The sequence below is a fragment of the Natator depressus genome, chromosome 16 (assembly GCF_965152275.1).
Source record: "Natator depressus isolate rNatDep1 chromosome 16, rNatDep2.hap1, whole genome shotgun sequence".
NCBI classification, from domain to species: Eukaryota; Metazoa; Chordata; order Testudines; family Cheloniidae; genus Natator; species Natator depressus.
This window is the reverse complement of record NC_134249.1, coordinates 23,478,405-23,494,171: the sequence shown is the minus strand read 5'-3', so window position 1 is coordinate 23,494,171 and position 15,767 is coordinate 23,478,405. Positions and strand designations below refer to the sequence as shown.

General features: G+C 39.5%; 1 protein-coding gene across 2 annotated transcripts in view; it reads left to right on the top strand.

Moving 5' to 3' along the window:
- Positions 1-15,767, top strand: part of DENND1A (DENN domain containing 1A) — a 373,522-nt gene that overhangs the window by 119,656 nt on the left and 238,099 nt on the right. For both annotated transcript variants that reach the window (XM_074973359.1, XM_074973358.1), the window contains exon 5: positions 1,436-1,555. In XM_074973359.1, the coding sequence (XP_074829460.1) occupies positions 1,436-1,555 (120 nt within the window). The remainder of the gene's footprint in view (positions 1-1,435; positions 1,556-15,767) is intronic.

Here is a 15,767-nt window from a genome sequence, read left to right as displayed (position 1 = left end):
ACTCATACCAACACTAGTTCTCAAATGAATCCCTAATCCAAATTAAATAAAGCCTCCAGTAAATAAACATATTGGTCCTGGTTTCAACACTGTATTACTCCAGTTTTATTTTAAGCACTGGAGTTACACCAATGCAAAACTGGGATGACCTGATGGTGAATCAGCCCTGCTGTCTGTTAATTTTAGGGTTTTTATATCCCCTACCAGCATGGTATCTATGCATTTCTGTATTAGGTGAGATTTAGACAGAAATGTGATAATGTTTAAAGAAATCAGATATCTCCCTAAATGAAATGGTTTATGCATTTCATTTTGGAAATATGCCTTTTTTAAAAAAAGGTTCTATTTTATATGCACCTTAGAGAGAGCCGTTATTTTTTAGAAATGTGTTCTAGACCTCAAACTGCAAGCAGTAATATCCTTTATGATTTATAGTGTTAAAAATACTTCGGCACCCTACTTCTATCTTTTTGGTGCATTGCTTTTTTCTGTGTTCTTACAGAATGAAAAGCTATGTTTTGCAAGTCTGAGCGGATATTCCTATAGTGATGCTTTCCACTCTGGTGTGGCAGAGAGCCATCATCTTTAAACAATGTTGTTGCATTGTTTGGGCACACTTTTAGAAGAGGCAAATAAGCATTTTGCTATAGAGTGCAATTGGATTATAATCTTGAAAATCAGATACAAACTATACTGTAATCACTACAGGGGTTTAAAAGTCACTGTAGTGGTGCACTAGCATCAGTTCAGCATCTGCTTAGCCACAGTGCCAGCTGTGGAGGTATATTTACAGATTTTCATGTTTTGAGGCAGACAATGAAAATAAGATACTAACTTTGTTACAGAAGTTTTATTTACCTTTATCTTACTGTGCTGCTGTTAGTTTCCCACTTTAGCCAATACTGCCTTGTAGTAGAAATTGCATAGCTGCGTAGAGAAATGGGGGAAATCATCTGTGAGGCCTTCATAAGCCATACATTTTAGAGGGATAGTGCTGTGCTCATTCCCAGCCTAATTGGAAAACAGAGAAATATAAAATGAATCAATCAGTATACTATACAAAGCCATAATGTCACCAAATACTATTTGAATTTAAAGCAAAACAATCCCTTGAATGAAGAATGATATAGAAATGTTTTGCACTGAGAGTGGATGTGAGTTTAGTTGGTGCTGTGTATTGTATTGAATCTAATCAACGGCCATGTCATTGTTTGTTTTAAAGACATAGGAAATTCTTCCACTGCTGTTCCACATCTCCAAAAAACCCAAGAGATGGATTCAAACTTGCATTTGTAAAGAGTGTAAATGCTCAAAGTTAATTTCCAAAGAAGTTCTGCAGAGAGAGGAAATGAGGTTCAATGACTTACTCTGATTAGATACTTCTAACATTGAATAAGATGAAATTAATTTTTCCTTTTGTTCTCTTTATTTCTAGCCTTACAGTTAGCCAAGTTGGCCAGAACTTTACATTTGTGCTCACAGACATTGACAGCAAACAGAGATTTGGATTCTGTCGCTTATCTTCTGGGGCCAAAAGTTGCTTCTGTATCTTAAGGTAAGTCTGGCTGTGGTCTGGCTATTGGCTAGCTCTGAGAAACAATGTTGGCCTTTGCTTTGTTATACTGCAATTATATTTTCCAGCTGTTCAGAATTATTTTCCTATCTGGTCCCCAAAAGGCACTGCACTTCTGGAGAAATGGTGCAAAATATTCTTGCACTTTGGGTTCCTCTGATGATAATTAGATTTATTTGTAGTCAATGTATTTAAGTTAACAATGTGGAAAAAATTAACATCTCTATGCAGTAATTTGACACAGCATAGCATGATGGCATCCGTTATCTTTAGCTGTCACAATTGATCCTGTTAAGACATTTCATGGACATTTGTATATGCAAGTTTTATTAATAAAGCATTTGTTGGTAACTGAGAGAATATCTTGCTGATGCTGTACCTATCCTAAGGCTTTGTAATCATAACCTCACTCCTTTCTGTTGATGGACGTGTGAATGCAATCTAACCTGATCATAAATACTGCTACTCGGAGACAGAAACAATGTGCTTCACATACAAAGTGAGAGGGCTGGAGCTGTATCAAAATAGTTCCTCGTGACTCCAGGCTGGTATGCTCTGGGGCAACCTTTGCTTAGGTTTCTATTTCCTTTTGCTACCAAAAAAAAAAAAAAGTGACAAAATCAGATTTCAGATCTATTGTTTGCCAGGCTCCTGCTGAGAACCTCCTGTTGGGGAAATAAAGCTATGCACACTGCTCCCTGTCAGCCTCTGATACCTAGGTGTAGCAGTGGCCTGCCTCCTGTCTCTTTCTATTAGGAGAGAGAGGCTCATGGAGAAGCAAAGCGAGCCAGGGGAAGTGCCTCTTGATAAAGCCCAGGTAAAGACTGTACTGATCTAACCCTAAGAAACAAAAAGCCAAATGCCCTAGTTGCCACTTGTCAGTCCAGGAAAAAACAGGGGTGGTTCCCCACCACCTCCATTCCATCCTATTACACAGGGACTCTTTGTGGTGACATGTTGCTAAGAGAACCCATTGCAAGAACAGAAACTATTATCGCTGACCCAAGTTCCCCAGCATTGTATGCTGGCAATAGTACAGTGGGACCCACTGCTATTAAAAAAAATAAAATAAAATAAAAAAAAGGCAAACCATGATTATAAAGGAGACTTTCAGGGAGAAATGTATGAAGAACAAGGTGAAAGCAGCAGATACAGGGTTAAATTCTGCCTTTGGTTGCATGTAATCCCATTGTAGCATTGTGGTTGCATGAGTGCCTGGGAGCAGAATTTGTGCTGCCTGTATATAACTTAAAAATCTTTCTTCTATTTATGTTTAGTACAGAAGGAACTTGAATGGTCAAAAGATAGGAAAAGTCCAAAAAATGTGTGTTTTCTCACCTCTCTTTTGCACTATGCCAGCTGTGGTTAATCAGACAGACCTTTCCTAAGAAGTCTGAGATGGCTGGAGAAGAAAGTCACTGCTTGGTTTCCGTAAGTGAGACACTGGACAGGAGGGAGAGTAACCGTATTACTTCCCATTGCATATCTGACCAAGTGACTTGAAGACTTCATTCCCTCGTAGTTCAAAGCTCTCTACTTGAGCAACTGGAGGGCAATACTAATCCAGCTATGTGGAGTACACATTGGAGATGGAAGTACTTGCTGAGGCATTTTCTGGAGCCATTATCCTAAAGAATTGAGGCACTGATATGCTTTCTCATGGTAACTCCCTGGTCAATCCCTGATAACTTTGCTATTTAATGAAAAATGAAAGGGGGAAAGCAGGCAAAAATGTCTGGATGAGTGTGACATCTCTTCTATCTCTGCTGGACAAGGGTTTTTTTGTTGCCTGCTCCCTAAGTGAATGCGTGGAGAAGAGGCAGAGGGGAAAGAAGAGATAATAGGCTGGTGCCTCGTGCGTCCACTCACAGATAAAGATCTGAAGAGTTAGAGGAGGGGATGAACTGGGCCAATAGGCCCCATTTCTGTTGTTCTGTCATGCTGAGGATTTTAAACATATTTTTATTTAGCATAAACTGGTAAGAAAAATTCAAGATAGGGATTAACTAAAACAACTAATGTTTACTGTCTTGTTCAGAAGATACTGAAAAATTGTATAAAGCAATTCTTCCCCAGTTCAGTGTCTTTCTTCCCAATGCCACAAAGCGTGTTGCTAACATTAAACCTTCCAATGTCCTTTGGAAATTACATCTGCTAGCTAGTGAAAGTCTGTACTTTCTGTCCCCTTGTTTGGTGATGGTGGTTTTTTCTACAAACCCCCATAGTCCTCAGCATGTTTTGTCCCTACCCCTTCTGGAATAGTTGTTTAGCAACTTCCTCTCCCCAGAGTGATTCTGTACAGCACCCTGAATGTCAGCTAAGTAATCTTCTCAGACAAGTCACTCCCTCATCAGAAAACTTTCAGCCTCGGCAAGCTCAGATGGTTGGAATCTTGGAGTTGCACTCCTCCTTGTGCGCTGCCATATGGTGGAATGTTATGCTGCTTCTCCACCAGTCAGTAACACTTTCAATGATAAATGTGGGTTAATGACTTACTCAATGATAAACCAGTTACACTAACTTGGAAGTCAAGGAATGAGGTTAGAATGGCCTCCTTGTGCCCACATTTGCAATTTTCTCTCTGCAAGAGGACTATGATGTTCGTTAAAGTACATGTGCTTACTGAATACAGAGAGCATTCATTGTTTTAATGCGAGCCTGAGTTATAATATAGCGCCGGGCTTCTTCCCACTTCACACGAGGGAGCGGGTTTTAAATGGCAGATATTGTATATTGAACACCTACACAGGGATATGTCGTTTTTAATTATTTTCATCTAAAGCTACTTAATAGTTCTTTAAAATAAAAACTTAATTCCATCAAAGGAGTCACTAGCATCAGTCATATAGTTTGTTTTGGAGGAAGAGCTATCAGTTTAAATAATGGTTCTTGTTCTGATCTACTGTTAGCACACTATTCAGCAGCATTGCTATTGATGGGAAGAAGATTCCATTTTGGAGAATGACTCTTTTGGCTTTTTTAGCAGCGCTAGCTGGAAATTTGTTGTCAGCATGGATACAGTTCAAGTGTTTACTCATGTCCATTCCATTGTAGTGCCGGAAGTTTTTCCCTCAGTGGTATCCATAGGGGACCGGCTCTGGGACCCTCCAGAGTGGCGCACGTATGCTGCGGCGTAAGGGGCACTGCTGGCTCCCCCCACCCTCAGGTCCTTCTTAACGCCAGTGACAGTGCTGGAACTTCTCCTTGCATCTCAACTGCTTGTTGTGAACTTTGTTGTATATAGTTGTTGAAAGTTATTTTTAGTTAGTTTTTAGTTCCCTTAGTGTAGTTTAGTGTTAGTTGGTAGTCCCTGAATGAGACTTAGCCTAGGGATGGGGCATGCCTGGTCCCCGGGCTTCAAACCCTGTGACTGTTGCAGAAAACCTATGCCAGTTAGTGACCCCTATAGGAGCTATTTGAAGTGCTTGGGGGAAACCCACGTTAGCAACAAGTGTCACATCTGTAAACATTTTAAACCTTGGACCAAAAAGGAGTGGGACATATTGGATACCTCCAGCCTCGGTTGGGAAGCACATCTCAGTATGCTGCGGCCCCAAGGGACATGGTCTCCAGAGGAGTTGGTGTTACATATAAATGTCAGGAAGCTCAGGGCCATCCACCTAGCCTGCGGTGTCTTCCTGCCACAGTTGTCCAGTCAAGTATTGCAGGTGTTGATGGACATCATGGCCTCAATGTTCTATGTCAACAGGCAGGGGAGCATGTTTGTCGGCCCTCCGCCTGTGGGACTTTTGCATCCAGCATGTGATCCACCTGGAAGCTTTGCATCTCCTTGGCGTCTGGAACACGCTGGCGGATTGCCTCAGCAGGACCTTTTTCTCTCACCATGCTCCACTTGGAGGTCGTCCAGGCACTCTTCCAAAAGTTGGGGGCTCCTAAGTGGACCTGTTCACCACCAGACAGAACAGGAAGTGTCATCAGTACTGCTGTCTCCAAGGCCTTGGCAGGGGTTCCCTCACAGGTACCTTTCTCCTGTCATGGGTGGAGGATCTGATGTATGCATTCCCGCTGATTCTGCTGATCAGCAGGGTCCTGCTGAAAATCAAAAGGGACAAGGTGCGAGTCAGTATGATTGCCCCGGCATGGCCTCACCAGGACTGGTTTGGCACGCTCATGGATCTGCCTGTGGCTGCACCATGGTCACTGCCCAGACGCCTGGACCTGCTCTCACAGGACCACGGTCAGCTGCTGTACCCGACCTTTCCCTGTCTTCACCTCACAGCTTGGCTGCTGCGTGGCTGAACCCAGAGGAATGGTCCTGTTCTAGCCAGGTACAGCAGGTTCTCTTGGAAAGCAGAAAGCCCTCCACCAGAGTGACTTACCTGGCAAAGTGGAAGCGGTTCTCCTGCTGGGAGTTGGAGCATAGCATCTCCCTGACCATCGTCTCTGTAGTCCATCCTGGATTACCTGCTCCACCTAAAGCACCAAGGCCTCTCGCTTTCATCCATCAAGGTGCACTTGGCAGCCATATTGGCCTTCCACCTGCGTGTCCAGGCCAATCAGTGTTCTCGCATGAGATGTCGATGAGGTTCCTAAAGGGCCTTGAAAGGCTCTTCCGGCCAGTCTGGGACCTGGTTTGCCAATGGGACCACAACCTGGTCCTCTCTAGGCTCATGGGCTCGACCTTTGAGCCTATGGCTTCTTGTTTCATCTCCCATCTGTCGTGGGAAGTTGCTTTCCCTGGAGCCATTACCTCAATGAGGCACGTATCTCAGATTAATGCCCTCGCTTCAGAGCTGTGGTATACGGTATTCTATAAGGATAAGGTCCAGTTGCGACCCCATCCCGCCTTTTCATGTCAACCAGGACCAGGATATCTTCCTCCGTTCTGTCCGAAGCCGCACTCCACCAATGAGGAGAGGCGGCTACACACTTTGGATGTCCGACGCGCCCTAGTGTTCTACCTGCAGCACACCAAGCCCTTTCACAGGTCGACCCAGCTCTTTATTATGACAGCGGATGGGATGAAGGGCCTCTCGGTGTCCTCGTAGAGGATCTCAAATTGGATCACCACCTGCGTCCCGACCTGTGACGAGTTGGCTCAAGCCGAGCTGCCACCTATAGTGAAGGCCCACTCAACTAGGGCTCCAGCATCCTCGGTGGCCTTCTTGGCGCATGTCCTTGTCCAGGACATCTGAAGGGCCACGACATGGTCTTCGGTACACACATTCACGACGCACTATGCCATCACCCAGCAAGCAAGAGATGACGCTGGATTTGGCAGAGCTGTGTTGCAATCGACAGGTCCATGAATTCCTACCCACCTCTGGTGGTACTGCTTGGGAGTCACCTACAAAGGAATGGACGTGAGCAACACATCTCGAAGAACACCAGTTACGAAAAAGTAACTCTCTTTTTTTAGCCTTTTGTTACAATAAGCATTAATCTGACAGATTTACTCTTGTTAATTTGTACACACTTCCAGCATTTGTCCTGTTCCTGACAAATAAAGGGACTGTCCATTACTGTTACATAGTTGTGATTTCTTAATTTTCTCATTTGTAAGTTTGACTTTAAGCTTAAACTTCATGCCCTGCTCACTTTCCTTCTTTATTTAAGACACTGACTTTGTCTCTCCCCTGAAATCCATCTCCTTTTCCTTCCACCATTTTTTGAACTAATCTTGAGACTAACGTTATTTAATTTTTTTATACCAGGATTACTGATGAGTATTTTTAGCACAGCTCTGGGAATAGTATTAACTTCTGCACTAGAGTCAGCAGAGGGTACACAATAGTGTAAAACATGGTTCATGTCATTCATGCAACCTGTGTGTTGAGTTTTTTGAGGCTCTGAACAGTGAAATGGTGGATTTTTAAAATCCACAATAAAATTACTGTCGGATTGTAACAGCTTCAGGTTACGTCAGACTATGGACGTAACTGCTCAATATCAGCTCTTTATAAATTTGAAATACAGTTTTTGATTTATACCCATTCCGCATTTTTAGGGAGAATATAAGTTTTGATAAGTAAGGGCCAAATCCTGGGGTTCTCAGTTTTTCTTTAGTGCTTCATGAGGAAGAACTCCACTAATTTCAGTGTCAATTTTCCTTGATAAAGGACTAAGTAAAAGCTGATTAAGAGCCTCAAGATTTGACCCCACATCATAAAATAAATAAATCTGCTGAGGATGTGCAGTTAACAAGTTGAGTAACTTTTTGTTTCCGTTAGTTCTCTGTTGACATCAATCAAACTTTACATCAGGACTATCATGGAAGTATTGCACTGAAGTGGTTTTGTAAGCAAGTCATAATTTTTGTGCAAACTGTCTGCTTCCTTGTTTTGTATGGGGATGCAGAGAGGATTGGTAATTCTAAATTAGAGTATATTTATGGTAAAGAAATAGGAAAATGGTTGCTTGACTTCCATCCCTTATCAGAGCTTTTTTCAATTGGGAATGTCCTCTCCAGATTTGTTCTGGGATTTGTTAATGGGGTTTGTTTCCAGATTTGTCCTGGGATTTGTTGATGGGGTTTGTTTGGGTACTCTTGTGCCCTCCCCCCTGTTTTGGGGAGGTCTGCCTTTCTTGTTTTTCTGTGCTATGGATGTCTCAACAAGGAGAGGAAGAGACTGGAAAGTGTCATCATTTTTTCTGACTTTGTTCTTTATTGCTGCTTCCTGTCAATTGCAGTTGCATTAAGAGATGAGGTAAACATCTATTGGTGAAATCTCAGTGGTAGAAATAATATCTTATGAAACTCTTGGAACCATGTAACAAGAAAGCTGTTGGGGAGGAGCCAAACGCAGGGAGCCAAGAGGAGTCTGAGAGTATATTTAGAACCCCAGTGAAGGGGAACCAAGCCAAAGGTGCCCTCTGTGGTGAAGACAAATCATTTGGCTTCTCTGTAGTGTGCTTGCTCTCATTTTCTCCCTTTACTTCCTAGTAGTCCAGTGGACCCACCAATTTTCTTGCAGTCTTCCTGCTTCTGATAATTTCTCCTTTTTTGTTTTTGTTTAAGATATGTAGCTATTTTTCACATTCCCACTTACCCATCATAATTTTGATCTTACATTTTACCTGTCACAATTTGTTCTTCACTATTGATTTAGCTCAAGTAACCTCTTGAACCTTGCCATTTAATCATATTGCCTTATTTCTTGCCTTTCTACTTCCTTTTTTGTTTAGAGTATACATACTTTCTCTGTCTCTACTATGGTACATTTACATAGCTTAATTTCCGCACTTTTGATATTGTTGCTTTAAGTAGCTCCCTCAGTTTAAAAATTTCATAACAACTCTAGTTCTAGTGCAGTCTCTCCCACAGGCTGTTGAATTTAATTATATTATGCTCACTGTTGCTTAATGACTGAACTATAAGTAATATTTCAACCAACTCCTGTGTAATATATTTAGGACCAAGTTAGAGATCTCCTTTTGTGTGATCTAGAACTTGCTGTTCTAAGAAGCAGTTATTCAAGGTGTCAAAATTGATTGTCTGATCCTTGCCCAGTTGTGGATAGTCACCCATTATTACTGTTTTATGACTTAATTGTCTAATTGATCTCCCTCCACTGTGCATTTAATAGCCTTTTCCTGATTGGGAGGCTGGTATTGTAGCCTACTAGTGTATTTTCTAGGGCTAAGTGATTAAAAAAATTAATCGCGATTAATTGCACTGTTAAACAATAATAGAATACCATTTATTTAAATATTTTTGGATATTTTCTACATTTTCAAATATATTGATTTCAATTACAACACAGAATACAAAGTGTACAGTGCTCACTTTATATTTATTTTTATTACAAGTATTTGCATTGTAAAAAACCAAAAGAAATAGTAATTTTCAATTCACTTAATACAAGTACTGTAGTGCAATCTCTTTATCATGAAAGTTGAACTTACAAATGTAGAATTACGTAAAAAATAAAAAACTGCATTAAAAAATAAAACTATGTAATATTTTAGAACTTGCAAGTCCTACTTCTTGTTCAGCCAATCGCTCAGACAAACAAGTTTGTTTACATTTACAGGAGATAATGCTGCCCGCTTTTTTTTTTTTTACAATGTCATCTGAAAGTGAGAACAGGCATTCACATGGCACTGTTGTAGCCGGCAGTGCAAGATATTTATGTGCCAGATGTGCTAAAGATTTATATGTCCCTTCATGCTTCAACTGCCATTCCAGGGGACATGCGTACATGCTGATTACGGGTTCTGCTTAATAACAATCCAAAGCAGTGCGGACCAACGCATGTTCATTTTCATCATCTGAGTCAGATGCCACCAGCAGAAGGTTGATTTTCTTTTTTGGTGGTTTGGGTTCTGTAGTTTCCGCACTGCTTTTTTAAGACTTCTGAAAGCATGCTCCACACCTCGTCCCTCTCAGATTTTGGAAGGCACTTCAGATTCTTAAACCTTGGGTCAAGTGCTGTAGTTATCTGTAGAAGTCTCACGTTGGTACCTTCTTTGCATTTTGTGAAATCTGCAGTGAAAGTGTTCTTAAAATGAACAACATGTTCTGGATCATCATCTGAGACTACTATAACCTGAAATATATGGCAGAATGGGGGTAAAATAGAGCCAGAGACATACAGTTCTCCCTCCAGGAGTTCAGTCACAAATTTAATTAACACATTTTGTAATGAGCATCATCAGCATGGAAGCATGTCCTCTGGAATGGTGGCCGAAGCATGAAGGGGCATATGAATGTTTAGCATAACTGGCACTTAAATACCTTGAAATGCTGGCTACAAAAGTGCCACGCAAATGCCTGTTCTCACATTTTAAATAATAAGCAGGCAGCATTATGTCCTGTAAATGTAAACAAACTTGTTTGTCTTAGTGATTGGCTGAACAAGAAGTAGGCCTGAATGGACTTGTAGGCTCTGAAGTTTTGCATTGTTTTGTTTTTGAGTGCAGTTAGGTAACAAAAAAAAAATCTACATTTGTAAATTGCCTTTTCATCACAGAGACATTGCACTACAGTACTTGTATGAGGTAAATTGAAAAATACTGTTTTTTTCTTATCATTTTTACAGTGCAAATATTTGTAATAAAAATAATATACACTTTGATTTCAATTACAACACAGAATACAATATATATATGAAAATGTAGAAGAACATCCAAAATATTTAATAAATTTCAATTGGTATTTTATTAACAGTGCGATTAAAACTGCGATTAGTCACAATTATGTTGAGTTAATCGCGTGAGTTAACTGCGATTAATCGACAGCCCTAGTATTCTCTGAACTTGAGATTTGGGACCATGGCATAATATGCATTTTTCCTTTAGTCATCGGTATGCTCAAAAAGTAAGACTGGAGTAAGTGTGTCATTGATGCAGTGTGATAGTGTGAATTTCCTGGAGACTAAGTGTGTTTTGGTCTACTGATACAAAGTATGATTTCTTACCTTGAGACAGTCAAGAATCTAAAATAATCATTTGAACAATGCAGTTGTGTTTAGTGGTCGTCAGCTGTAATTTCATCTTCCTACTTTAACAGTTTGGGTGTGACTTGTAATCATATAGCAAGTTACATAGCACTTGTTTGCAAAGCACCAAAAGACTGATAGATTTCAAGGCCAGAAGGGACCATTGTGATAATCTAGTCTGACCTTTTGTACAACACAGGCCAGAGAACTTCCCCAGAATAATACCTAGAGAATATCCTGATTTAAAAATTACCAGTGATGGAGAATCCACCATGACTGCTGGTAAATTGTTCCAGTGGTTAGTTACCCTCACCAGGAAAAAATTTGCACCTGATATCCAGTCTGAATCTATCCAGCTTCAACTTCCAGCCATTGAATTTTCATACCTTTCTTTGAAAGATCGAAGAGCCCATTATTAAATATTTGTGCCCCATGTAGGTACTTGTAGACTGTAATCAACTCACTCCTTAATCTTCTGTTTGTTAAACTAACCTGATTGAGTTCCTTAAGTCTATTAAGTCCATGGTTTCTAATCCTTTAATTATTCTTGTGCTTCTTCTCTGAACCATCTCCAATTTGTCAACATCCTTCTTGAATTGTGAACCCCACAACTGGACACAGTATTCCAGCAGTGGTCACACCAATGCCAAATACAATGGCAAAATAACCTCACTACTCTTATTTGAGATTCCCCTGTTTATGCATCCAAGGATAATTGCATTAGATGTACTGGCCACAGAGATGCCGTGGGAGCTCATGTTCAGCTTATTATCCACAACGACCACCAAATCTTTTTCAATGTCACTGCTTCCCAAAATAGTCCCCCATCCTATAGCATATATTCTTTGTTCCTAGATTTATATATTTCTATTTAGTCATATTAAAATGCATATTGTTTGCGTGCGCCCAGCTTACCAGATCCTTCAGATCACTCTGTTTCAGTGACCTGTCCTCTTCATTATTTACCACTCCCCCAATTTTTGTGCCATCTACAAACTTGATCAGCGATGATTTTATGTTTTCTTCCAAGGGCTTGATGAAAATGTTTAATAGCATAGAGCCAAAAACTGATCCCTGTGGACCCCACTAGAAAAAAACACACCCAGTGGATGATTCTTTGTTTACAGTTTCATTTTGAGACCTACCAGTTAGCCAGTTTTTATTCCATTTAATGTGTGCCATGTTAATTTTGTATTGTTCTAGTTTTTAATCAAAATCTTGTGTGGAACCAAGTCACACACCTTAAGTATATTACATCAACACGATCACCTTTATCAGCCAAACTTGTAATCTCATAAAAAAAGATGTCTAGTTTGTTTGACTGGGTTTGTTTTCCCTAAATCTGTGTTGATTGGCATTAATTATATTACTCTCCCTTAATTCTTTATTAATCGAGTCCCATATAACCCACTCCAGTATCTTGCCTGGGATCATTGTCAAAAGAAAGTGGAGTTTTCACTGAAAAACAGTTACTTTTTAAGCCCCTGCTTAACACTTATCCAGAGCTAGGAATGTATACTGTATGGGTACCAAATCTCCCCCACATTTTTGGTGTGGGGAGGAAGACTGGGACAACAGCACTTAGGCTGCAATTCTGCTTCCACCAAAATATTTTGATTCTCTATTTATTTTCTTGCCTGCTTAAGTTAATGTCCTAGGCAGAGTGTCATGGGTGCCATCCTAAAGATGAATTGAAATGTATGGTTGCATGATGATAGTGACCCTTCTTGCGCAAATAGCCTTTCCTGTCAGATGTACATTAATGTGCCAAAATAAAATACCTGAGCAGACTGGAAAACAAACGGTTGGAAGTTTGTGTGCCAGAAGATTATGGTGGTATTGCAGAAAGTGCCTGGGTAAAGTAGCGATCTTAAGGATTCATGGGCATGCAGACAAATTTTCCAGAGTGCAGCCTGTAGACTGAAGGCACTGACCTCAGGAACAAGCTTAATTCACAGCATAGTTCAAAACAAGTTGTGCCTTTGACCTGTGATGTGAGCCTCATAATATTGTTTAGTGCTTGATGCTCTGTCAAATTGGGTTAAGCAAATAAAAAATAAATATCCCCCATGTTTGTTTTGTATGAGATCCTTGTTGCATGGGAATCTTTGCTTATTGCCTGCTTGTAAGGAAAATATAACTCTCTTATAGACTCATGAGAGAAACTGCAGCAAGTGACAGAATTCCAGTTAGGCTACAGCTGAAGTAAACTAGTGTTTGAAAGAGCAGGAGGAGTACGTGAATCAATAATATATCAGACCGTATAGGGGTTTAACTGTTCAGTATATGAGGTTAAAGTACTCAACTAAACATCAGAAGTTTAAATTTTGTGGTGTCTTGTTCCAGGGAAACATCTCAACTTTTTATATGCAATGTGTAGGGGTTTTTATCTTACCTGCTTTTGTTTGTGTACTTCTGACCATTATACGTTCTAATATGTGAGAATCTTAACAGCTCGAATAGCTGTGTCTGAAAATGTAAAGGAATAAAAAGTTGTGGTTTAGGAATGTAAAATACGTTGATAACTCAGTACGAAAGCATTTTAATGCCCTATTTTCAGCATGTTTACACAATATAGTTAGTAATTTGGGATTTTTTTTCCAAACCTTGTGTTTTTCTCTTTTGTCTTTTCAAATATTTCGAGCATTTGATACGAGGAACTGGTTATTAGTTTTTGAAAAGGTCTTCATTAATAAAAAAACAGTAACTAACTTTTTCAAATGGCTGTTTGTTCTCTGTTCTGATTATTTCATCTTTAAAGTAAGTGACTTGTTTGTGAAATATATTGTGAAATATTTGAGGCAGAAGGTTAAAGGTCACCACTGGGTATATACCAACCATATATTTAAACATATAAAACAGGCTTTGTAGTAAAGATAGTATAATGAATAATAGAAGCTAAAGCAAAATAATATTTTTTAAACTTTCTGAAGAGAATTTTATGCTCTATGAAAGAAATAAAACTACATATATAAATAAAACTATATAAATAAAAATACAGATTCTCTTATCATGTTCACTTCAGATTAGAAAAATGACATTTCATAGTCTATTTGACATATTACTAAAGTGCATTTTAAGATATCAAATGTTACCTGAAAATATTTTGCTGCTTTTAATACAAAAGAGAGATTGTTACAAATTTATGGTTAAAGGTGTAATTTATGGGGTTTAATCTGTGCTGTTTCAAAGAGCGCCTCTGAAATAGAGTTCTTAGTTTTGTGTGCTGTGAACTATTCCATAGTCCATTTATTCAGCCCAGTATTTTCAGCTAGCTCTTTATTACCAATAACTAACAAAAATAATGAAAAATGCTTGGTTCTAAAATGTGCAAGATAAAAATGTCATGTAGTTTGGTGCTGATGTGTTGGGTGGTGGTTGTTTTTAAATAAAAGTTTTCCATTTCACTTAAGACGAAAACTGGACATTTTTAACATCTCTCTGATAAAAATATATGTTCTGTGTAATATACACTATATTGATGATTTTTACATTTGTTTTCTGTGTTTACATTTAAATAAAATCCATCTAGATTTTGTTGAGCTTCTGTTATATTTAAGTTGCAAAATATCTTTGACATGCCAGGTATTACAAAAGCATTTTTTTGAAAGCCAAGGTAGCTTTGGAAGGTGTTTGGGTAAATGTGGCAGCCTGGATGAGGTTTTTTGTCCCTGAGAAATTGTGTAAGGACGTTTCTCTATTCCCCAATCAAAATGGGTTGCACAAATAACACTTGAGCCATTCAAGAAGGGAACCTGTGGAACTCTGAAATGTGGGGGGAAAATGTGCACAATATTTTATAGCACTATAGGTGTACCTCGTGCTGTACAGTCTGGTGGTGAATATAGGCACTTAGATTATAAATCCATGGAAGCATTATAAATTCACTGAACTCCTTGGAAGCAGGGTCAAGACTCTAAATTAGAGCTGGCAAATAAGAGCTCTCTAGTTCCCATCATCATGTAGCAATCAAATTCATCTTTTCTGTAGTTTATTTTTGGAAAAGTCTTTTAATGCATTAAGCAATGAGATACAGTACCTGTTTGTACTCACTAGGGCAGGGCAAAGCTTTCTTAATGAAAATTAAAACCAAACAGAATTCTCCCAACTCTGGATTTTGTTACAAAGCCAAAATTTGGGCCAGGTTTGTTAAGGTTCATGGAGCTATCAGGCAAAGTTGGTGCCCAGGAGGTACTTTTGATTTTGTGTGGAAACCATGCAGAACTCTGGTTTCAGCTGACCTTCACGTAAAAATTTTGTGGTCTTTGGCTCATTTCTCCAAAATGAAACTCACTCTTCTCAAATAAAATGCAGAAAGGTTTGTATGGAAACCGCTCTTAGCCAAAATAACAGAGCTTTGCACCACTCTAACTTCAAGATAAAAAGAAGCAGGTCTTTAGTAGTATGTGATAGGTGGTAAAAAATGTAACTAACTGAATGTGGTTCTATATGGAGTCATCTGAGGTTTTTGGTGTGATCTGTTGTGAATTCCGCCCCTCTCTCCCCCTGCTCTCTGCCGCCTTCTTTGATTGCAGTCTTTGTCCATTTATCCTTAGAATGAGATTTCTGAGCGGGGCCTCTCTTGTGGTGCAAAGTGAGAATTGTTTTTAATTGAGCAGAAACATGTGGAAGGATCAGGAATATCTCAAGGGATTACAGAAAAATTCCAAATTTGTACTACTTACAGCTTGTGTTTAGAGCAGGGTCTGCTGGGAATAAATGTTAGTTAGTGTGACCTGTGACCTTAAAAACTGTTGACATGGATTTCAGCCAGAAACTAGCCACAGAACTCC